This window comes from Schistocerca americana, chromosome X (assembly GCF_021461395.2).
Source record: "Schistocerca americana isolate TAMUIC-IGC-003095 chromosome X, iqSchAmer2.1, whole genome shotgun sequence".
In the NCBI taxonomy this organism is placed as follows: domain Eukaryota; kingdom Metazoa; phylum Arthropoda; class Insecta; order Orthoptera; family Acrididae; genus Schistocerca; species Schistocerca americana.
This window is the reverse complement of record NC_060130.1, coordinates 543254583-543280253: the sequence shown is the minus strand read 5'-3', so window position 1 is coordinate 543280253 and position 25671 is coordinate 543254583. Positions and strand designations below refer to the sequence as shown.

Below are 25671 nucleotides of genomic sequence, written 5' to 3'. Positions count from 1 at the left end.
TCCATCGCAGTCTTTAACACTGGTAGCATGCCGCGACAGCGTGGACGTGAACCGTATGTGCAGTTGACGGACTTTGAGCGAGGGCGTATAGTGGGCATGCGGGAGGCCGGGTGGACGTACCACCGAATTGCTCAACACGTGGGGCGTGAGGTCTCCACAGTACATCGATGTTGTCGCCAGTGGTCGGCGGAAGGTGCACGTGCCCGTCGACCTGGGACCGGACCGCAGCGACGCACGGATGCACGCCAAGACCGTAGGATCCTACGCAGTGCCGTAGGGGACCGCACCGCCACTTCCCAGCAAATTAGGGACACTGTTGCTCCTGGGGTATCGGCGAGGACCATTCGCAACCGTCTCCATGAAGCTGGGCTACGGTCCCGCACACCATTAGGCCGTCTTCCGCTCACACCCCAACATCGTGCAGCCCGCCTCCAGTGGTGTCGCGACAGGCGTGAATGGAGGGACGAATGGAGACGTGTCGTCTTCAGCGATGAGAGTCGCTTCTGCCTTGATGCCAATGATGGTCGTATGCATGTTTGGCGCCGTGCAGGTGAGCGCCACAATCAGGACTGCATACGACCGAGGCACACAGGGCCAACACCTGGCATCATGGTGTGGGGAGCGATCTCCTACACTGGCCGTACACCACTGGTGATCGTCGAGGGGACACTGAATAGTGCACGGTACATCCAAACCATCATCGAACCCATCGTTCTACCATTCCTAGACCGGCAAGGGAACTTGCTGTTCCAACAGGACAATGCACGTCCGCATGTATCCCGTGCCACCCAACGTGCTCTAGAAGGTGTAAGTCAACTACCCTGGCCAGCAAGATCTCCGGATCTGTCCCCCATTGAGCATGTTTGGAACTGGATGAAGCGTCGTGTCACGCGGTCTGCACGTCCAGCACGAACGCTGGTCCAACTGAGGCGCCAGGTGGAAATGGCATGGCAAGCCGTTCCACAGGACTACATCCAGCATCTCTACGATCGTCTCCATGGGAGAATAGCAGCCTGCATTGCTGCGAAAGGTGGATATACACTGTACTAGTGCCGACATTGTGCATGCTCTGTTGCCTGTGTCTATGTGCCTGTGGTTCTGTCAGTGTGATCATGTGATGTATCTGACCCCAGGAATGTGTCAATAAAGTTTCCCCTTCCTGGGACAATGAATTCACGGTGTTCTTATTTCAATTTCCAGGAGTGTAGTTTTAGCTTTCATTCTGAAAAACACACGAAATACAGAATGACACACAGGAATAATTTTGTATATTGTTATTACTAAGTCCATGTGGATATGTTCAAACACTTTTCCCTCTACCTTTCCAGGCATGTCACCAGACTTTTAACTGTTCTCTCTCCTCATATGGCATGCAGTCTGCAACATGAACACTTATTGTGACTGCTATTTACGACAGATAACTTTTATATTAAAAAACTGCAAATCAAGAAACAGTGAGATGTGTAGGTGAATTCTGAGAAAACATAATATTTTTGCAAACCTGTTGTTAGACGAGTTCAAATAATTCAACAGATCTTGAAATGTGAAGAGCAGCAGGTAACTAATCTACTACTGTCACACAAAAAAACCATACATGCCTGCATTTTTAGGTATCTATTTGTCAAGGTATATTAGTAGATGACAGTTTTTCAATCTTAACTTGTGTTATTGCACTGTGACAAGTTTCACCAAAATCGATCACCTAAGTGGTAGCAGGCAGTTAATTTTCAACAGATGTGTTTTGCACTTTCCCAGGAAATGTCATCTATAAAAATTAATACAAAATAAATGAGACTAATGCTGCAAAAAAGTCCACACATATCTGCACTCATTGCTTCTATGGTTCAAAACTATTTCCAGAGGCATCTACTTTGCCTTCAGTCATAATGTGAGAACATGACCGAAACTCCTCAACCAGGGCCAGTTCAAGAACATTTTCCCACCCAAGACTTATCATTTGGTGCCCTCACCTCTTCTCCCCCCCCCCCCCCCCCCCCCCCCGTACGCTTTCACCCGTGGCAGTTTTAATTACTAATCGTGATACATCCTTCATGGAAAACTTACAGTTGGGGGGCCTCCGGCACCCTCTCTCAGCCTGTTACCCCAAGTGGTGGCTTGGGTCACTTGAGCCTTACACCGGCTCTGTCCATTGCACTGCACTTATTTTTTTTCTGAAACTTGTCACAGATAAGGACACAGTTCAAGGTTTAAAAAAAGGTTGCATGCTAACATGCTCTGACAGATCCTTAATAATGTGAATGGTATAATTTATCTGTGTTATTGTAAAATATGAGGGTAATCTCAAAAGTAAGGTCTCCTATTTTTTTGTAAGTACATAGACCTGTTTATTTCTACGATGGTTTACGTAAGTTCACAGCTTGAACATTTAGCTATTTTTCGACATAATCACCATTTCTGTTGATGCATTTCTGTAGACACTGTGGCAGTTTTTTGTATGCCCATGTCATACCAGCTTGCCACCATGCTGTTTAGAAAGTTATGAACCTCTTCTTTCACCTCGTCGTCGGAGCTGAATCACTGGGACCACAATTTACTGTGAGACTCTGAAAAAAACTCAAACGGGCAATTCAGAACCAGAGAACAGGAATGTTGAACAAGGGCGAACACATTCTCCATGACAACGCTCGCCCACACATTGCTCGGCAAACCGTTGCTCTCCTGCAACAGTTTCAGTGGAACATAATCATCCACCCACCCTATAGTCCTGACTTGGTGCCCAGTGACTATCATGGCGGTGAGCTGGTATGACATGGGCACACAAAAACTGCCACAGTGTCTACAAAAATGCATCGACAGAAAATGCGAGTATGTTGAAAAATAGCTAAATGTTCAAGCTGTAAACTGATGTAAACCACTGTAGAAATAAACAGGTCTATGTACTTACAAAAAAATAGGAGACCTTACTTTTGGGATTACCCTCGTAAACATACAGGTTTCATTTTTGTCACTGTGAACAGAGAGTACTACTATTTCAGGAACTTATACTATAAATCTTTTCCATCCACAACCAACTTACTTGGATTAACTGCTGCAACATTAAACTAAAAAAAAAAGCCTAACATTATCATAATTAAACTAACAGAATGCAACAGTGTACATACTCAGACATTCCTCTGAACTCTTCAGTAAAGCACTCGACAACAGCTTCCTCACACTCATCAACAATCTGTTGGGGAACCATAAGCTCAGCAGCAACATGACGAATAAGAACACGCATCCTTGCATCGTATTCCCCTGAAATTACAAAACAAGTAGTATCTACAATTTAATACACTATAGCTGCACAGCAACCACCCAAGTTATTAAAATACTACATACATTAAAATCATCATTGGTTAGGTGGAGTGTCTATTCAAACTTACCATCTGCTCCTTGAAAAGCATATGAGAGATGACACATAGTCCCATACCCATCATAACCTTAAACTGCTGTCAGACATAAACAACATCTACACAGGTCAAGCCCCCACACTGTTCACTGATGAATTGTGTGCTGCCATGCACTATCACTTTACCTGTTATACCATCAAATCATCATTTCCATAACAATTAAGAAATAATCATAAATGTCCATCCCACACTCACAGCATTATTATTTACATCCCTTCACAAGGCTGACTCCAATAAAGACCTTCATCCTTTTGGAAATTACCACATTCAACAGTACCTTAAAGTCAATTACAGTGATTTTGTCAGAGTTGTTGCCATATCTGTTTGCTCTATTGGAACCTATTGTTATTCATCCCCCAAGCAACAGAGAGTTTTCATATAAAATTGAGTATTGCCTGTTTCAGTTTCAGACCCTATATAACCTTCCCTTACTTTCTGCAAACAGTTTTGCATCACTTTCAAAGATTTAACTTGTCTACCACTAACAATGTCTACACTGTCCATCTCTTTACCGTAGTTTTCAGAAACGTGGATTTAGCCTGTCACAGTAGGCTCACTATCTCATCAGTACATTCACTTTCTTGAAATACCCATTTGGTCTCAGTTGCAAATATCCTTTGGGCCTGCAGTAACAAAAACTTCCATTTCACCACTATCCCTTTCCTTTTTCCCCATAATGTACTTCATTTACCCTCAATTTTACTCCCGAACAAACCAGTCTTATAACAGATGCTGCTGTTCCCTGCATCCTCTTAATTCTCTCCATTCCTGTAGTTTCTTGCTTTCCTCTCCCAAAATTCTGTCATTTCTAATTGCTGACCTATCTAGTCTTCCTTGGTTCCTACCTTCCATAACACTCAAGTAAACCATTCAAAGTCTCACTGGTTGCATCTAGGTTTGGGTGTTAGCATTCCATTCTTCACCCATAACAGAAAAAAAATACTTGCTGAATATAACCCTAATTTTGTGAATGTATTTAATTTGCTCATGACTCCTGCATTAAAGCATTTGATAGGCTATTATTGTTAGAGCTGCATACTTTTCAACTTGGATTTTCCACCATCATGAAATTTTGCAATGTCTTCAAAGTATATGGGTGAGTCCCATTTGAATGCAGCATGGGAGCTTGAGGACAGGATTTCACGTCTGTCTTCTCACAAGTGCCCTTCTCAGGAGTCATTGCGTTCATAGATAGCAGTTTGTCTCGTATTATGAAAGTATTTCAGTGCACATTTGATGTCCTTTATATGTTTTTGCAACAGACATAAGCCATAGCTTGATACAGTCAATAGTTCAACTCCTCTTTCCTTGAGATAATATATCTGTAGAAAACATAACAGTATATTCAAACTTTCTGACAGATTACAAGTGAGTCTTAGAAACAATTCAATTCTAGATACTTGCTCATAAAAGGCAGCACTCTTCTGACTGAGCAATCTGAGTAAGTACAACAAGTAATTTCAACCCATCAGGACATTTCCTATAACCTTTTGAATCGTGCCCACCATACCCCCTCTTCCAGCAGTCATATGCTGGCAAGAAACCAGCAGAAACTACACTGAGGTGACAAGAGTCATGGGACACCTCCCAGTACTGCATTGGACCTCTTTTGCTCGGCATTGTGCAGCAATTTGACATGTCATGGAATCAACATGTCATGGAATCAACATGTCATTGGAAGTGCCTTCATAAATACTGAGTCATGCTGCCTCTATAGGTAAAGTCCTATGATAGCGATATGCACATATCCAGGTGGCGGTAGTACCGCATACATAAGTTATAAAAAAGCAGTGCATTCGCAAAGCGGTTATCTGTACTCAGGGGATTCATGTGAAAAGGTTTCCGACATGATTATGTCTGCATGACAGGAATTAACAGACTTTGAATGCAGAATGGTAGTTGGAGCTAGATACATGGGACATTCCATTTTGGAAATCATTAGTGAACTGAATATTCCAAAATGCACAGTGTTAAGAGTGTGCCAAGAATACCAAATTTCAGGCATTACCTCTCGGCATGGACAATGTAGTGGCCAACGGCCTTCACTTAACAACTGAGAGCAGCGGCATTTGCGTAGAGTTGTCAATGGGGGGGGGGGGGGGGGGGGGGGGGGGGGGGGGGAGCCCACACTGCATGAAATAATTGTAGAAATCAATGTGGGACACACATTGAATGAATCCGTTAGGACAGCATGGCAAAATTTGGTGTCAATGGGCTATGGCAGCAGACAACTGATGCAAGTGCCTTCGCTAACAGAATGACATCACCAGCAGTGCCTCTCCTAGGCTCGTGAACAGATCAGTCGGACCGTAGACAACTGGAAACTGTGGCCTGGACAGATGAGTCACAATTTCAGTTGGTAAGAGCTGATGGTAGAGTTCAAGTGTGCTGCAGACCTCACAAAGCCATGGACCTAAGTTGTCAACAAGCCATGGTTCAAGTTGGTGGTGTCTCCACAATGGTGTGGGCTGTATTGACATGGAATGGACTAGGTTCTCTGGTCCAAATGAACTGATCATTGACTGGAAACAGTTATGTTTGGCTACTTGAAGACCATTTGCAGCCATTCATGGACTTCACATTCCAAAACAACGATGCCATGTCACCAGCCACAATTGTTTGTGACTGGTTTGAAGAACATTCTTGACAATTTTAGTGAATGATTCAGCCACCTAGATGGTCCGACATGAATCACACTGAACATTTATGGGACATAATTTAGAGGTCAGCTTGTGCACAAAACCAGCACTGGCAACACTTTCGCAATTCTGGACAGCTACAGGGGCAGCATTGTTGAATATTTCTGCAGGGGACTTCTAACAACTTGCTGAGTCCATGCCACATCAAGTTGCTGCACTACATCGGGCAAAAGGAAGTCCAACATGATATTTGGAGGTCTCCTAGACTTTTGTCACCTCAGTGTAATTTTCTAGTGTTGTAACTTCTATATCTACTACATTATGATTATAGTTCACTCCTGTCACCAATACTATCTTCATTCCACAATGCCTCCTCAGATGAAAAGTCATTATGTGCTGAAAGCCACAATACCATTTAGTCATTCACTGTCACTAGCTGCCACTACAGTCACTTAATTCACACTTTTCTTTCCTAGAATGTCAGTGCAAAAACTCGAAGTGCAATATCAAGAGTGCTACATTCACAACTTCTCATACTAACAGCATAGGGCTTTTATTTCCTACCAAAGACTGCCATGAGAATGATGGCATTGTGAATACTGCAAGCACAGCTCAATTGCATGAGTTGTTGTTCCTCGTACTATTATTAGCAGTATTTGTTTTTACACATCATAGATGTCTGGACCTTTTTTTATAGTGGATGGCTTGGGAGATAAGTATATCACAAAGAAAACAAGTGGATAAATTAAACATTATCAGAGTTTAGGAAAAGCAACCAAAACACCAACATGGCTTGTTTCTATAGTATTTCAGCTTTCTTTCTTCCCAAACTAATATAAAATGTACCACTCAGAGAAAAAATGAAAGAAAGTAAGTAATCTTGCACTCAAAAAAGTTCTGAATGAACATGGAAACTGCATTAGGTTCCCAAAGTGCAGATAGTCCTGAAAATGCCACAATAGCCAAAAATTATATAAAATCCAAGGCCAGTTGGAAGTGAAAACAAGTACTACCAAAGGGCTTTTACTTGTTGTCCTCAGCAAAGTAAAGCATCACAAATATTTCCAAACATGCAACAACTGTTTGAACTACACTACTGCATCATTACCATTCCAGTATGCAACAATACCTGGGCAGCTATGGTACACTAAGAATAAACAATCAATTCCCTTGGCACACAATGTGCTTTCAGCCAAAAGAACTTTGTGAAAATGCATATAAATCCAAACATAATTTTCTGAAATGCCAACCTGCACAAAATGTAACACAGTGCTTCCACTTCAGTAATGTTTTCCTGTAAACTACTAGAGCTGAATGGCTACAGCATCTTTTTCAATAAATGCTTCATAGTTCTAACCTATTTCATGTATTAGGTTTTCTACAAGTAAGAACTAAATTACAAAAACTTCAGTAAGTATAGAATTTTTATAGTGTCAGAAAAGCCTTGGTGGAATATACACAATAGAATAAATAAAAATAACCAATCACCACACAATAAATGTACTGAATAGTCGGTACATAATGGAACTTAGGATTTGAGCAGGCACTTAAGGTCATGTTGGACTTCTGGGACGGGATTCTATAAAAGGGTTTATATGTCAATGTGTAAAATAGTTGACTGAGATCTTCTGCCATGTAATAATTATGGCTCATCACAATAACAGTGGAGTTTCTCTCTGCAGCAAAAAAGGTGTGGTCATAAAGTTTTGAGACTGCAGATGGTTTCTCCTTCATCCATAATACGGATTTTCTTACTGGAAAGGGGCCTTGGTAAGGAAAATGAGGTAAAGTAGAAGGTAAGGAATTCCTGGAAGGTTATCATCATGGAGCAATCATGTAGAAATGAACAATCTGGGATGTGACAGGAAATCAGAACACTGAAGGTGGATAGGTGTTACATGCGGTTAAAATACATATGATCAACTGAATTAGAGATAGTCATTGTGTACGAGAGAATACTCATCACCACAGCAAATGGAATAGTTTCATCACATCAATGGGATGCTATCACACCTTGTGCTGGGTAGCTGCAGGACGTATAAGATGTATAGCATGAGCACATTCCATCCTGGCCAAATTTTTAGAGTTAAAAGCATGGGCACACCCAATTCCGGGGTTGTGCAGTCACTGTGCATTTCAAGTGCCATCATGTCAAGGAAGTAATGTGAGTACTTTGATTTGGTTTAACAGCTGTGGGCAACAAGATACTGAGGACAGGGCTTGCAATCAGTGATCATAGATTATAAAAATGGATAAACAAGCCACAGTACAGGAAATCACTTGTTAATTCAATGCTGGATGCCAACTGATGGACAGCCAAACCACGTAAAGCTCAAGTCAGAGCAGTGTGGAGCTTAGCACCAGCAGCTCACTATTCATATACATTATTTAGTTTAGTAATATTTTTGCATTCTTCTGGGTAGGAGTTAAGAGTACCTGCTTATTTATCTGTTTTTGGTTGTGTTATTTATTTTGTTGTAAATGACTGCCATTTGTTTATTGTTAGTGTAGAGTGAGTTAAATTTGAGTGCAATTTTCCATCACTGTGAGGGACAGTGTCGCTTTATTTACTTGAATTATGTAACCTTTCTAGTTCCCTTATTTTTTCCACAAGTCCCTGACTGACTGGTTAGTAAATTTGTTTGTGATTTTATACAGCTTTTACATACTACGAAGTGCACTGATACTGCGCTTGTTCTGTGTTGATGCAAGGTGAGTTGACTGCTGTCCACAAACACCTAGAAGCTGCATTGGTCTTTGTCAACAGGCTCTTCTGCTGCCCTTATCTGTGATGAAGTTGGGTCACCGGTGTCAAAGGCAGCAACACCTCTTGTGCTGCTGGAATCCCCTGGAAACCCCAATGTCACAGTGTCTCCTGACGTGCACCATCTGAACAGCTTTTTCTCCACTCAAGGGTGAATGGTGGACAGTGGTGGGTTCACATATTTCGGGGCAGAAAGTGCAAGTGGGAACTGGCAGTATGGCTGCTCCCCTTACACCAAAGAAACATGTACAAGGGGCTAAACAATGTTCATAACACATCTGATGAAGCACAAAATGCCTTGTCTGTTAGACCAGTGGCCAATTTTCTAGCTACGTCTGGACAAACAAAGAGGGTGGATTTCTGGGTCACTGAGAGCTCTGTTAGATGGGTATTGAGTCCCTCAATGAAATATCAGGTAGATCAGGAAAAAGGCCAGTGTGTGCTCAGTGTGCCTTCTGAGAGGTCTTGTCTGAGAAGTGGAGGTGCTCTGCCAGCAGCTACTGAATGCAACGGGTGCAACATGCTGTAAATAGTGGCTCATGTCAGCATGAATGACACTTATCCCCAGGGCTCTGAGGCCAAGATGGGTTCCTTCAGGAAGTTTGCTGGATTGGTGAAGGTAGCTTGCATCACACACAGAGTTTATCATTTGCAGCATCATACCCAGAGTCGGTTGTGGTCCTTTGGTTTGGGGTTAAATGGAAGGTCTAAACCAGACACTCAGAATATTCTGTGACAATCTCAGATGCGAATTTCTCAATCTCCAGTATTTGGTGAACGACTATAGAACCCCCTTAGTAGGGTAGCAGAGTATGTGTGGTGTGCACGGGGAAGGATTCATTTTTTGGGTTAGGGTTAATGATGAAATGTGCGTCAAAACTGGAAACAGGTCAGCCACATTTCTATCAGAGGAGAACTCTGACCTTGGAGATTGCAAAGAGAAAATGTTTTAATGTGTTGTTATTACACAGCGTGAGCGTCCATGTTAAGGCCTGAGAACTAGTCTCACTTATTAAAAGTAATAATGTCTACATGGTATTAGGAATAGAAATTGGCTGAAATCAGAAGTGAGCAAAAATGAAATCCTAAATTCAGATAGGAAAGTATATTGCACATGATGGCACTGCATTTATTACTATAAAGGACGATAGTGTAGTACAGTAGTTGTAAGATTTTTACAGATTCTGAATGTGAAATTCTTTGGGTTGAGTTAAGAATCAAATATGAATCAAACTTGGTAATTGAATGCTTTTATGGGCCATCTGCATCAGGAGCTGTAGTGACACAGAGCTTCAGCGACAACTTTGAGAAAATTCCGAGTAAATTTCCTGATCAGCTGACTGTAATAGGGGTAACTTCAACTTCCTGGCTATAGAATGGGAGTCATCCAATTAAAACTGGTGCAAGAGAATGGGAACATGTGAGAGTACTCTGAAACTCTTCTCTGAAAATTACATCAAGCACATAGTTAAAGGACCAACATGCTAGGGCAATGTCTTAGACCTCCTAATAACTAACAGACCTGAACATTTTGAATCAGGTAACAGAGAGGAGGGGGTCAGTATTCATAAGGCTGTAACAGCATCAATGACTACATGTATTACAAAAAACATTTAAAAAATAGGATAATATTTTTCTCTGGCAACAGTGATGGGATACAAGTTGTAGGCTATCTGAGTTGTCAGCATAAAATATCAGCTCTGAGGATGAAGATGCGGAACACAAATGGATAAAATTCAAAAGAACTGTTCAATATGCCTTATACCAGTATTTGCTGAATAAATGTGGTTCAACAGACATGTCAGAAATTAGCTGCAAAAACAAAGAGAGGTTCATCTCCAATTTAAGCAAAGTCAAAACACACCAAATCTGAATGAAGAGAAAATGAGCAGTTTAATGAACAAAAAATGGGTGTGAGAAGAGCAATGCAAGAAGCATTCAATGAATTTGAAAGTATAAGTTTTCCAAACAGTCTGACTAAAAATCTTAATAGGTTTTTGTTAGTAAAGTTAGTAAGCAGATCAAAATCTTACTTTCAGTCAGTCAGCGATCGTACTGGCACCAAAACAGAAAATGACAGAAAGAAAGTTGAAATAATACTAAATTCAGTCTTCCAAAATTGTTTCACTGTGGATTATTATAATATGGTTCCTCCTTTCAATCAAACTTTGCACAAATGCCAAAATGGCAGCTGGACCAGATAAGATACCTATGGGGTTCTACAGAGATTATTCAAAATAGCTTCCTCCCATTCAAGCAGCAGTTTATCACAGGACACAAGAGCAATGAATGGTACCTACTGACTGGCAAAACAGAGCAGGGCATTCCAATTTTCAAGAATAGTCATCAGACACATTAGCACAATTATAGGCTTATATCTATGACATCAATCTATTGTAGAATTATGAAACATTTTTCATTTTCATGCGTTATTTGTGATTGGATTTAGGACTTCCTTGATGATAGAACTCAACACTTTGTTCTTAATGGAACAAAATTAACTGATGTAAAGCTGATTTTGTGGATACCATGATACAATATAATACGACTGTTATTATCTACAATTTATATTAATGATCTAGCAGAAAACATTAAAAGTTTTGTGAAGCTATTTTTGGAGGGTGCTGTTGTCTATACAAAGACTGAAATGTCAGAAGACCTGCACATGATTGACAATTTGTGCATGAACTAGCAGTGTACCCTGAAATTAAATAAATCAAATTTATTGTGCATAAATGGGCAAAAAAATCCAATATTGTATGATTACACTATTGGTGACAAATCACTGGAAACTGTAACTAAAGTAAAATACCTAGGAGTAACAATCCAAATTGACATTAAGTACTCTGAAGCAAGTAGTAGGAAAAGCAGATGCCAGGCTGAGATTCACGGGACAATCTTAAAGAAGCAAAATGAAGTGTCCCATTGTGGGATGGTGCACGCATAAAGAAGCAACAAGGAAACATGAACAACAGAAACTGAATCTCTGCAAAGAACACAAGAGATTATACTGATCTGATAATAGTAACTGTCACCCTGTGAATATAGTTCCACAAACATGCAAGAGAAAGCACGCAATCTGTCACAATCGATTACACTCCAAGGTCGGAATCAGTTGTCCCCAATCAGTGGTGCACTAGCATTCTCTTCATTTGGTAGTGCTGTATCTGTGACTCGGTGGTAGACTTGGTGGCACACACTGCTGGAGAGCTGCAGGCAGTAGTCCTATATAGGCCGTCCAGTGTAGGGATACCTGGAAATGGCTGACATCACATGGCTTTGCAGATGCGAAGTCATGCTGGCTGTGTCCAGTGATCATGGCACCCTCCATACCGTAGCGGATGGTGCAGTGATGTCAAACAGTGTTGGCTGCAGGCTTCTGGCACGACGGCAACCCAAAGGGCATTGCTGTGTGGTGGGCGTGCCTGAACATAGGGCATCAGAGGTACACGGCACAAAGAATTTACAAAACACTTGTTCGACCAATTCTTCAGCACTGATCATCTTACTGGGGCCATTACCACGTAGAATTAACAGAAGAGATAGAGAAGAGCCAACAAAGAGCAGTGCTTTAGACACAAGTGCATTATGGACATATAAAAAAAATCCACTGGCAGCCACTACAAGAGAGGAGTTGTACATCACTGAGAGGAGTACTACTGAAATTCCGGGACTATATGTCCTGCGAAGTGTCTTGCGGCCTATTACTTCTCCCACATCTCGTAAAATGATCACAACAAGAAAATCGGACAAATCAGAGCTCATACAGAGCTTTAGTGACAATCATTCTTCCCATTTGTCACTAGTGAATGAGCAGGAAAGGGCGGAAGATAGTGGTACAAGAAGTACCCTCCCTCACACACCATGAAGTGGCTTGCAGAGTATAAACACATATATGTTGAGCCATTTTGTCGCTACAGGATACAGCACCAAACACTACACACATATACCTATTCTTATCATGGAGCACAAAGATTAGTATGGGCTGATAAACAATGCCATTGAATACTCAAAGCATGCAAAACGGTCACCTGGACTGATGAGCCTGATTCCGCTTTGGTATACACTAATGTCAGGGTAGAAGTATATTGAAAATCATGAGGCAATGTCAGCAGAGAACCATTCAGGCAGGTAAAAGAATAATTCTTGTCTGGAGGATGAAATGGGGTGCCAGATACATCTACCAACATTTCTCACTTACATGCAATATAGTTAACCACCATCCAACCAAGTGCCCATTTGTTTGTCTACAGCAACCTGCACCCAACTCAAACCTTCAGAAAGAAAATGCTTCACATTGTTATGCCCAAATTGTGCCAAAATGGTTTTTGCAACACAATGGACAGAAGAATACTTGTGTGGCCCTTCCACGTCATCTGACAAAAATCCTATAGAGCACACCAAGCATGCCATCCAGCAAGATGTGTCAGCATCAGACCTGACTCTGCTTAATATCCATGATTTGGGGACAGCAGTTGAGCATTCAGGAATGAAGGTGATTTAGCCAGTCTCAGTGGGGAGAGCTGAGCAGATAGACAAATGCTGTACTAGCTCAACAAAATTACTATTTTTACTGTGCTGGACGTGAAAGCAAATTGTCACTTTTCTGTATGCAGTATGGATAAGGCCTTAAGTGCTGGATATGGAAAGATGCTCAAAGGACAGGACCATCAGTGCTGCTAGTCTCTGAGTTGACTTATCAATGAACTTACTGTGGTGTGCGTACTGTAAGACCTTCGGTACACACACCATCAGGTTATTTGACTTGTCACTGTAACGAAGTAGGCGAGTGTCAGCAATATGTCTCGTGGTCTTATCGTGGCATGTTTATCTTCTGCCGTTAGGTCAGACGATAGAAATGCCACTTGCACGCTTAGGGTAGAAGATTGACGGTGACCATCTTTAAACAGAACTTGATTAATTTTCACGCACATTTATTAAAATAATAACAATTCATAAACCTTACTTAACTTGATTCTGGATGCTATTTACAATTGACAGTCTGAAGTTCCTTTGGTCTTGGTACGTTTATCTTACTCTCACATCTCTCTGATACTTGACAAAGTGTCTATACATTTATCTTCATGGCTACGTACAGGAACATGATAATCTTATTAGGTGCAGACTGAAACTTGAATATAGACTGGTACAAACAAATGCAGACTGACTAATCAGAGGTCTGTACACTCGTTATAATACCTCGAGCATTCAGGTATCACTGCGCGAGCGTGATCTGCGAGGAGAAAAGGTTCTACGTTAGCAGCAATCTCATTGGCTGCGTTACATATTAATACGCGGATCGGAGGAAGCAGAATTTGGTCCATCTCTAAGACAGCACCATCTTGTAGTGCGGAGACGGACAAGCGCTGCGCCTGCGCTGTTGTGCTTAGCGGGGCGCGCTCTAGTGGGAAAGTTGTGTACGCGCTGACTACGCGGAACTATGTACACAACACCTACACTACAAATTACTGATGACTGACTAAAGGTCATGGAAACAAGGTGTGAAGCTCAACTGAGAAAAATTTTGACGAATTTGCTAAATATGACATAGCTTGCAATGTGCACATAGACAGATGTGTTGAAACAGACAAATGACTGAAGGATCACTGAGCAAGACCACTGCAAACTGTGAACACATGTCCCTCCATTGCACATCCAAGGCAAGGGAAGGTTGACTGGAGTTCTGTGGCAAACTCTTAGACTGCGTGGCATTTCAGTAATCTTCTATGTCATTATCATCAAAGTCATAGAAGTTCTCCCCAGTTAAACAGTCCTCATCTCCCTGAGTCTACAGACAATGACATTCATCAATGTAAAGGCTGAAAACCAGTATGACAGTGGCCAAATAAATCAACACAACACCTGAGCAACAGAAGAAAAATATCCAAGTAATCAAGGCTCCTCTACAGGGATTGTCTTGGTTGTGCAATATGGAAATGCTCCACATAAAACAGTAATACATCAGGTTTGGGAAACAACTGGCAACTCAGCTAGCACTGAGGAAGCTGAGAAGACCAAACGGAGGACATATGACATGCCTGTGCCCTACAAAGGTAGGGGGATAACCTAGCAATGCCCTTCAGTTTGCAGGGTACTAGCCACAAGCAAAGCAGTGAGTCGCCACTGGAACATCAATACTAACATGTCATCACCAGGCAAACACCGTTAGCACAGACGATGTCAAGAAGTCTAAGTGGAGAAGGACACAAGACATGCCTCCATTCTACTGCCAGGTGGGGTAAGCTAGTAAAATTTTCCCCTTTCCACGAGAGCTCAGCAAACCTTGCCAGTGGCAGTAGAGGGGAGCACCAGCCATGAGAGAAGCATAGATTCCCAACTGGAGTATTGACATAAACTTATTACCGCCACAGGTGATTACAATACCAGGACTGACAAAAAGACGATGCACACTAGAGAGCTGGAGGGTGAAATTCTCATGCTGACCAATGCCTTAAAAGAAGAAAGATTAAGGTTTAATATTCCATCAACAGCAAGGTCAAGAGACACAGGGTTCAAGCTTGTATTGGAGAAAGATGTAAATGGAAAGTGAACATGCCCTTTTGAAAGGAATCATTCTGGTTTCTGCCTTTAGAGGAACCTAAATCTGGTTGATTAAAGTGAATTTGAACCACCATCCTCTTGAAAGTGAATCTAGTACCTTAACATTGCACCATCTTGCTCGGTGCAGCAGTTTTGAGGCTCACCTGACAGCTATCTGCTACACTCCAGGACATTGAAGGCCATACTTACTGTAGTAAAATGAAGGCGACTCTAGCGTAGGTATTTTGAAGTTTCCACTAGCTTTAAGTTGAATTCTAGGGCTGTGCTCTAAGCTCCCTTCAAATAAATCTTCAATTCTGCATCTACATACACATTCTGAAATCCACCATATGGTGCACGGTGGAGGATCCATTGCACCACTGTTAGCCAGTCCCTTTCCTGTTCCCTCGCAAATGAAGTGAGGGAGATAAAACTGTCTATATGCTTCTCTACGAGTCCTGATTTTATTTATTATCCTCATGCAAGGCGCATGACGGTGGCAGAAGTATCAGTCTGCTGTCTGTCGCAGATGCTGGTCCGCTTGAAGTTTCACAACAGTGTTTTGCAAAGATAATGTCTTCTTCCATCCAGGGATTTTCAATCAAGTTCATGAAACATTTCTTTAATACACACATGTCAATTGAACCTACTGCTTACATATCTAGCAGCACACCTCTTAACTGCTTTGATGTCTTCCTTTAATCTGACCTGCTGGGGATCAGAAACAATCTGTATTCAATAATGGGGTGCACAAGTGTTCTGTACCCCATCTCATTCATAGATGAGCTACAGTTTCCTAGAATTCTTCCACTATACTGAAATTGACCATTTGCCTTCTCTACAACCGATCTTATGTGTTTGTTTCATTTCACATTGCTTTGCAATGTTATACCTACATATTTAATATACATGACTGTCTCAAGCAGCTCACCATCAATAGTGTCTTTGAACACCACAGGATATTTTTTTCTACTGTCTTCAGTAGCTTACATCTGACCACATTTGGAGTGGCCTGCCATTCATCACATCAAACAGAAATCTTTTATCCTCCCACAATCCTCAAAGGTGACTTGGGGAGACATACCATTTTAGCACCACAGTCATCCATGTAAGAATTATTATGAAAAAAATGCGTACAGATTAGCTTAAAACTGCTGCCCTTTTCCCCAAAAGGAAGGAATGAAACAGGTTGAAGAAAAGAGGAAAAGAATTGACATAGTGCTTTGACTTAAAGCCTACTGTACAAATATCTTACAAAATGTTTTGCATGTAATTCACTCTATTATTCTTTATATACATCAAAAACATCACCTATATATATAAAAAAAACATCACCAACTTACAGTTTAACGGATTTGACTACACCCTGTATGCATAGCAAACATTTATCATGGTTTCAATGTAAGGAAAAATTATCCTTACAAAAACATGGCTATAATATGGCCAAACTAAGATTAGATTCATTCTAAAACCTACTCCCAAAATTCCAACAAAGTTAAAATGGCAAGTTTTCAGTTAACTGTGCTTGTAAGGGTTTTCCGTCAGGAAACTTCCTATTAGTTCTGTTTTTGAGTACTATTTCCTTAAAATTAGCTTTCATTTGGCACAAAAGCCATATCCAACTTGTTAGTTCAGCAGTGGAATCATCTTACTGCAACAAAGAGGAAGTACAGTAAATTAGAGTTTGATGTCCTGTTAACAATGAGGACATTAGAAATGGTGCAAACAATCAGGTTGTGGAAGTAACTTGCCCATGTCCTTTAAAAGAAACCATCCTTCCATTTGCCTTAATAGAATTACAGAAACCATGGTAAACCTAAACCTGGGTAGCCAAAGGGAAATCTGGAACCCCTGCCGCCCTGAATTGAGTCCAATGACTAGCAACTGAGACACTTCACTTAGTCTTTTTGCAACAAGCAACCATAAAATACCTGACGATCCTCATAAACATCTAAAAAACATAAAAATGGTTTTATTGATGACCTTTTTACAAATACCTGAGTTTCTGGAATCTAAAAGGTTGGGAAACTGTCTACACCTTCCAAGTAAGTAAGGATTCAAACAGATATTCGACTGTTTCAATTAGATATCTACAAGAATGTACTACAGAATAAACCCAGGAGTACCAATGTTTCACTGGTAGGCACAGATACAAAAAATATATATACAGGAGTTTATATGGCATGCAACTACTGTCACATAACACAATGGAAAAAGTACTATTGTTTTGAAAGTGTAGAAGCATTGAACTGTGTATTACAAGAGATTCATTTATCTTCCCAGAGCTACACATTTAAAAATTGTTTCAATCATGTGAAACATATCGAGATGTTTTGTACAGTTATAACTACACAAAAAAGCAATATGCAGTAACTGAACTGCTTTGTTACTATTTGTTGACACTTTCACATTGCTTTCATTATCTCTGATTTTGAGTGGCATCTAAAGCAGTTCTAACTTCAAATATGTATGTATAACTCCAATGCTAATTTTGACCTTGTCTCACTCTACTGCTTGCACCAAACTACTAGGCAACTTTGGAAGTTGTCCACTAAAAATATTTTATGGCATTTCTTTCCCTTGTGCAGATGAAGGGACCCCCAATAATGAAATGTCAACATCTGCCTGTCATATCAAGTGAGACTTTGAATGTTATCACCATCCAATACTAAAGGCAGATTTCTTTGTATGTGGTTCAAATCCATTTTGGACTATTCGCTGTTGGATATAACACTTTACTCAGGCCATTAACAGGATTTGAGTACATTTTAAGAGCATTTCCTATGGACTGAGGAGTACATGACTTAAACAGTGGTTTATAAAATTTGAGAAGACACTACACCCTCAATTATTAAGATCATTGATGAATTCTTTGATTAAGCAAGCTTAAGATCAGTGTCGGACATTTCAAATCTAAATACAAGAGAGTCTGCCTGAAAAAAGGAAAACAGTACACTTACGTTTCAAATTTTGTTCCCTTAATGTATCATTCTTTTCAATCCTCATTAAAAAAACATGAGTTTGTATGCAACAAGCACAATATCCCCAAGCTCTTTCTTATTTCAGAAGTTTAGTCAATGAATTCTTCCATAATTACAAGGAGACAATGGCTGCCCAGTACGTAGCTTCAGGATTTAAAATTTTTTAGTACCACTGATTGAAACAGAAATATGTCTTAAAAAAAAAAAAAATGTTTCTATCATCAGTCCAGTAATGTCCACCCCTGAATGTAAGTACTGACTAACCATTCTCTCTCCTTATAAATTTAACAATTTCTTCAGATGGATTGCACAAACAAATTATATTGTCATATATGTTTTTGTCAACTTTACTAGTTTCCTTTTATGTTAAGAGAGGTACAACAGCATCACCAACCTTAATACTGCCCCTCTTATGCCAAAACAACAAATGTGCAAAAATGGTTATTCTGAATTACAAGTAGCAGCAACTTGTCTTGGTCATTTATGGCAAAATGTCCTACGTGTTGCTGTGATACTATAGAAGAAATTGCAAGGTCCAATACTGTGCAACATCAGAGCAGCAAAAGTGTCACATTTGTGCTTCTGGCGAGAATTCTCAGGATGGCTTACAAGCAGTTTAAAAAAAAAAAACTAAATGGTTCCAACATCTTGGGAAGATGGAGCATCAAATACAAAAAGTGCAGAATCATCAGAAGAAATGTATGTTAAGTTTTAGTTCAGTTTAATTTTCCATTGAGTAAAAAGATAGACGGATGAACAGAATGAATTTTGGGCACTAAACAGTGAGGTTGGCAATACGCATTCTTTAATACTGAGGTACGAATAATCACTACCATTGAAATGAAAAATAAAGATGATGTATCTGCAACTGCACTCATTAAAATACTGCACATATGTTCACCAGCATATCTGTTTGTGCTGTTGTGAAGTATTCATAGAACAGTTTATTGCATAAATATGGATGACCGATCACATGATTAATAGAATGAACCAGTCATCCAGGAACACATTAAAATCTCTGTCAAATCAGGCAGGGCAAAAGTTCTGACATCACAGAAAATTACTTTTTTTTTTTCTTTTTGCTGTCTCTCACTGTCACCTGAAACTGAGGGCAAGTCCATTGGTAAGACAAACGTTTCTCTCTCGTCAGCATATAAAAGAGATGATATTAAAGCATGATGAACAACAATGAATTCTGGCCGATCTTCATGCTGCAGTACATGAGCATGTGTCATTCATTGATCAGTGTCCAATAAAAAGGCGAGTATGGACCGCTTCATCTTTCCTTTGTGACTGGAAGGAAGGTGCCACGGTTGGATTGTCGGTTTTGAGTGGCCACAGTTTATTGTTTGTCACTGTCTCTCTCTCAGCCATCTTTCTCCTTGTTTGTTTACCATGATAATACAATCTCTGAGGGAATATTATACTGAGCCATTGTGTTTCCCTGGCAGTGTGCTTTTTTTGCCGCTTTGCCAGCTACCTTGTTTCCTTTGATCTCTGTTTGTCCAGGTATCCAGCTGAATTCCACCTCTTTTATGCCTTTGCAGGAGAAACAAATGTCTTGGACCATCTGAAATATCTTATTTGCTGGGTACATTTGTTAAATAGCCTGCAGAGCAATCTTTAAGTCTAAAGAACAACTTTTAAAGCTACAAAACACACCAATGCACAGGGAAAAAGTGTTATGTTTCATAGTTCAAATGAGAGCAGAACGAACAGATCTGTCGTCTTCAGTTTCAAATAAAAAATTCTTCACTATTTAGACGATTCAGTTAGACAGGAGGCTCACTTGGCCCAATATCAAACCTTAAGGATTCACCTGACGAATACCAGCATTCGAGCTGCACTCGCACAATCAGCTCCAGTGCTGATTGTTGTTAATCACTGTTAGTCACATACAGAAGCCAGCAATCAGGGGACCGATGACCGTAGTAGTCTGGTCCCTTTAACCCCACAAACCAACCAACCAGCCAACCAGCAATCAGAATGAAGGGAACTTGTAAAAATTTAGTAGAACTAAGTAACATGACCTGTATTTACATGCTTCAGCTATATCATTGTGACTTTCACCATACTATCTAAATACAGTTTTAATAATAGCAAATTGTTTACAAGCATTCTCATACACACTTCTCATTTTGCAGGAATCAAGAACAAGAAAAACTGATACAAAAATGAATAAATGAAATTACCAGGGAAATAAAAGTGGCTGAATGGAGAACACCACACTGGACTCAAAGGAACACAGCAACTGTGCCAACACTTGTATCCTGATCCATTTCAGAATAAAGGCTCTCACATTTTATTTTAGTTAATGCAGACCACCAAACCAGACACAGTGCTTTCAGCAATATGATAATTAAGATTTAAAAATGCTAGTTCATTGCAAATCATATCCATTAGTGACTGACAGGTTCAGCAACAAGAAATATACAAAATAACTTAAGGCATTTCACTTCTATTAATTCATGTGGAATGGAAAAAGAAAAGCATAGTGGCCATGATCCCCCCCCCCCCCCAATTTTTTTTGCCTCAAATGTGACAGAAGCTAGGGTGAGATGTGCTCTCTCAAAACACTGTAATGATGATGTTGAGAAAGACAAAATTGGCAGACACTGGCAACATAACTGTCAGAGGTTGGTGATGATCATATAAGACAGTACACTTCGAGTTATCTTTCTGTCAAATCACTTTACTGTAGGCAGAAGTCATCAAGAAGGTATCTTGATTCAAGACTGAGTATTACAGTAATGTGCAACGACTGTAAATCCTAATGTCAATAAAAGCACTGCAAGTCAGCACATCGTCCAAAACACAGACAAATATCCTAAGAGTGCAATTTAAGGTTCTTTAGAGCAAAGAAAGATCAGTGCCATAAATGTTTTGTATTCAATTCACTGACATGAAACGGATTTGTCAAAGCAATTTTACTATACATAGTGTCAACTAACATTACCACATGTGTCTAAAATTACCTAAAGGTGTAATTAGGCATCACCCATGTGAAGATGACATCAGAATTACATATGGGTTAGCAGAACTACTCTATGTTTCTGCATATCACCATGTCCATGAACAATCCAACGTTGCTGTCCAGTCTTTTTTTTTTTTTTTTTTTTTAATAGATCACAAAGACCTGGAGTGTTGTTCACTCCAAGACAGTAAATAAAAGCAAGTATGTGCCACTGTACATCCCTGAAGCACAGGTAAAATCATTTGATGATGTGGGAAGAATCACCACCCTTTCATCATCTTCCAGCACTATGCTGTATGACAATTTCCTTAACTTTAAGAATAAGGAATCTGATCGTCCTTCCCTGAAGTAACCTTGAAAAGGTAAGGATGGCCTTTTACATGTATGTTCTCTAGGAGTGACACAGGCACTTCTGAGAGAATGCCATGAATATTACTGCAATTTGTTGACTAGTGAAATTGTGCGAGATGTAACACCTGAACCAAGCCTGAAGAGGACTCTGATGTAGATGAAAACAAATTTTGATTAGATTCTTTGTTAACAGTTCATCAATTGAATCTTTGGTTTGTACTCTCTCTTGATTTGTTTCACCATGAAAGGTATTTTGGCTACCAGTATGTATGATTTACTTGTAACACATATGTGAAAGTCTAATAAGTCTTTCTGATTCCAGAACAACAATTTTGCAATATCCTCCAAGACAGAAGGGATATAGCTATGAATCTCATATCCCAACATTATTAAGTATGGTAACAATAAATCAAATGCAAAATGAATTCTTAAATTCCCATTGTGGATTTTATGGCTTGATAAACCTTTCAATCTCCTGTACCTCAAAACAAGTAAAATTCACATTTGTTTTTAGTTATAAATGGAACTATAAGTATTACCCAGGAAACCAAACTGAAAATTTAACCAGGGTGGTAGCACCATTGATTTTATAGTAGAGAAACAGAGTTAGGAGTCATTAACAATGTACACTCCAGTATCCTGACAACTGTGTGCTGCCACCACGCATCACGTGTCTGTGTGTCAATACTCTGCATACCACAACCAATAAATGCAGACTGGAACTTTTGTTTGACAATATTCCTCGGGTGATATAAATTCGTGTTTCTTCTAAATAAACCACTGGCCACCACTTTAATTATTATGACATATATTTTCATAAAATGTAATGTAGTCTGCCATTTTTTAAACTACGTCACCTCATTCATACAGGATAACTCATTCATTCAAGCACAATTTAAAAACATATTTCAAATAAACGACAATTTTTCTCACAAATGGAGCATGCAGGTCAGGATAGGTATCACAAAATGGACTGAATGCAAATTTACCAATCATCCATTACAACAGTAGCTGCATTAGCAATGGTGAGATACTCTATTGTATATAGTGTCACATTGATGTGATGTAGATAACAGGATCATTGTTACTCTTATAAAAACAATTTATTTTTATTGCTAACAAAATGTTGGTGTGTATGGCTGAAAATAAGGGTGAAGACCACTGTATTTAAGTTGAATGTTTGTTTATGGCAGCGAAATTAAAATATGAAAAGCCATGTTGCAAAATGTTATTATGTAAGTTTCCTCTAAAATTTATTGAAAATTAAATGACACTATGACAAGATGTCCTTCATACAATGTTCATGATGTGAGAACAATTTATCTTACTAGTGTTTCTACATCAACCATCACTCTAAGAACTGTTAAATCATAATACAATTTTTAAAAAGATTGTATGTGCCTAATGTATATGAACTCAACTGCACTTTCTCTCTTTGTCATCTTTTTTATAATCAACATAATGTAGGCAGTTACCAGTCCTCATCAAAAGTAAACTAATAATACTGAAAACCAAAAAGGAAAAAAGAATCCATTGAATAGTAGGTTTGAACCCGCAAACCTCAGTGTAATTGCCTGCAACCTTACACACTGCACTATCGTGCTCTTTCGAGGCTGTGGTCATTTTAATAAATCATAAGTAAATTCACCAGGTTGACAATTCTTGAGTGAAAGGCCACATGAATGAACGATTTTATGGTAAGGTACCAGGCACCTTAAACAACATCATTTAGTCCATTTTGTGATACCTATCCTTGACCCCATGCCCTCTCCTCACTGGCGTTTCTTACTAGCTCCCACCTCTGCATAACAAACTGTGAAGTTCTAGCAATGTTGGTACTTCCCTGTACTGTTCATGTCACAGAAATTGCTGCCAAGTAACTTTTTTGTATCTGTAGTGATTCGGATTCCTCTCCTAACATGGATGTGGACACAACAGATACAGTGTAGCTGTTTTATTGTGCCACTGCACAGCTAAGTTGATGCAGTTTGTTTCCAGTCTCAAGAGGTTACTGATTTGAAACTGTTGTACTTCTATGCCAACTTTGCTATGTCCTGGACTCTTTACTGCTTCGTCCATTTCGTGAATTCAGTCTATTGCAGACTTGCAGGAATGTGTGTTTATTTCCCTGAGGTTCGGTGTACCCACCGGAGCAAATGATGATAGAACAGTCTCTACCCATGCCAGGCAGTTTAGAAAAATATTTAGCAACATTGCCAAGGCACATATATAGTGTGCATTTTGCTGCTTTTTATTTTCAATTGCACTTACTTAAGCATTGTGCATGAATGAGAATGTAATCAACAAATAAAATATAGCACTTATACTGTGACACAATGGGACCATCAGCCACAAGCCCAAGCACTGAGGCAACATGCATTACCAGATCACTGGTTAGCCTCACAAGTATCAATGTTCTTGGTCTCATCCTTGCCATTTAGTACTGTTTTTTAAAGCAACATTATGTGTAAATACATGTCTAATTGGTCTTATTTTTTGTCTTTTTTACAGTGGTACACCATACAGGACACACTTATTTATTTATTTATTTATTTTTGAGCTCCACGGACCTTGATGAGAGTCTATCACTAGGATTTAGAATGTGTCAGATTATTACAGTAATAACCATAAGTAAATGATCATAAGGCTTACAATTTAAAACATACGTTAAACAGATACAAAAAAAGTTAAGTCAAATTGCCCAGATAATAACACAGATAATTGTAGTAATAGTCACACAACAAATTTTAAGGCTTACACTCTACTTCATATATAATGTGTTCTGTCAATATGTGAGATACTAGTGCTGTATAGGAAGTTCATATAATAATGCTTAAAATTAAGCATAGTTCACAAAATATTACACACAGTAAAAAAAAAAATTCCTGTAAAGAACAGAAAGCACTATTCAAAAGAACAAGTTTTAGTTGTTTCTTGAATTTAGTCAGCTCTCGAATGACTGATCTGGCACTAACTGGAAGTTAATTGTATACCTTTATATTTGAATAATGTACTCTTTTCTGTACCACACTCTGACTTTTTATATCTTTGTGAAGATCACGATATGCACTGTTTGTTTTGCAACTTGTACTATTCTTATTGACAAAATACATAAGCAAAAAAATGTGCTGTCATGGCATGGTGAGCATCTCCATCTGTTTAAATACATTTCTGCAACAGCATATATGGTGTACTCTACATATAATTCTGATGATGGACTGGTTTCTGCCGTATCTGATACCATGTCATCAGTGAATCAAAATATCAATGGTAGGCAGCACTGATTATTTCCCGGTCACAAATGGATACAATCAAGTGAATGGTAAATGCTGCTGAATTCAGTCTCTTATATAGATTGAGGATGTGAATTATCCAGTTGGTGGTTGTTAATATGTAATCTCAGGATTCTAGAAGACCCAACTCCCAGTATATCTTTGCAATCACACTTGATTTCAACATTTTCCTCTTTTTTATGTGCTATGTGAAACTGAATGAACTGAGTCTTGTTAAAATTGAGGGACAGACCACTTGAAGTGAACCACTCTACAGCTTCTTTGAATGTGCTCATCACAGTATTCTCTTGACTGCAGTTATGTGGGTACTTTGTCGATCATTATGGTTGCATCATCTGCAAATAAGACGAAGTGTGCTTTTTGGCTAATGCAGCTCATTGAAGAAGATTAAGAATAGTAAAGTAAAATGCACTGCCCTGTGGTGCTCCACATTTGATGTTAAAAAAATTAATATTTGAAGTTGTGTATATGTTTAATAGATTTTGAACTTTTCTGTTTTCTTGCCTAAAATAATGACATACTGCTCAAACAATGGAAATTAAAGCATATCACGTGTCAATGATGGGATAGATGAAGTTTTAAAAAAATCAGTGTAAACATGTTTCACTCACTTTCAATATATTATCACCTATGATATCCTATTTTGGCGGAAAACTCTTCCTTCACAAAGCAAACACCTTGCCAAGAAATGGACAGTCAGAATGATCAGTAGTTTCCTC

The 25671-nt window shown here is 39.4% G+C and overlaps 1 protein-coding gene across 1 annotated transcript in view; it reads right to left on the bottom strand.

Annotated features, from left to right (window-relative positions):
* The window catches only part of LOC124555713 (transmembrane and coiled-coil domain-containing protein 4-like), a 130314-nt gene that overhangs the window by 92897 nt on the left and 11746 nt on the right, over positions 1 to 25671 (bottom strand). Inside the window, exon 4 of the mRNA XM_047129720.1 lies at positions 3123 to 3255. Within this exon, the coding sequence (XP_046985676.1) occupies positions 3123 to 3255 (133 nt within the window). The remainder of the gene's footprint in view (positions 1 to 3122; positions 3256 to 25671) is intronic.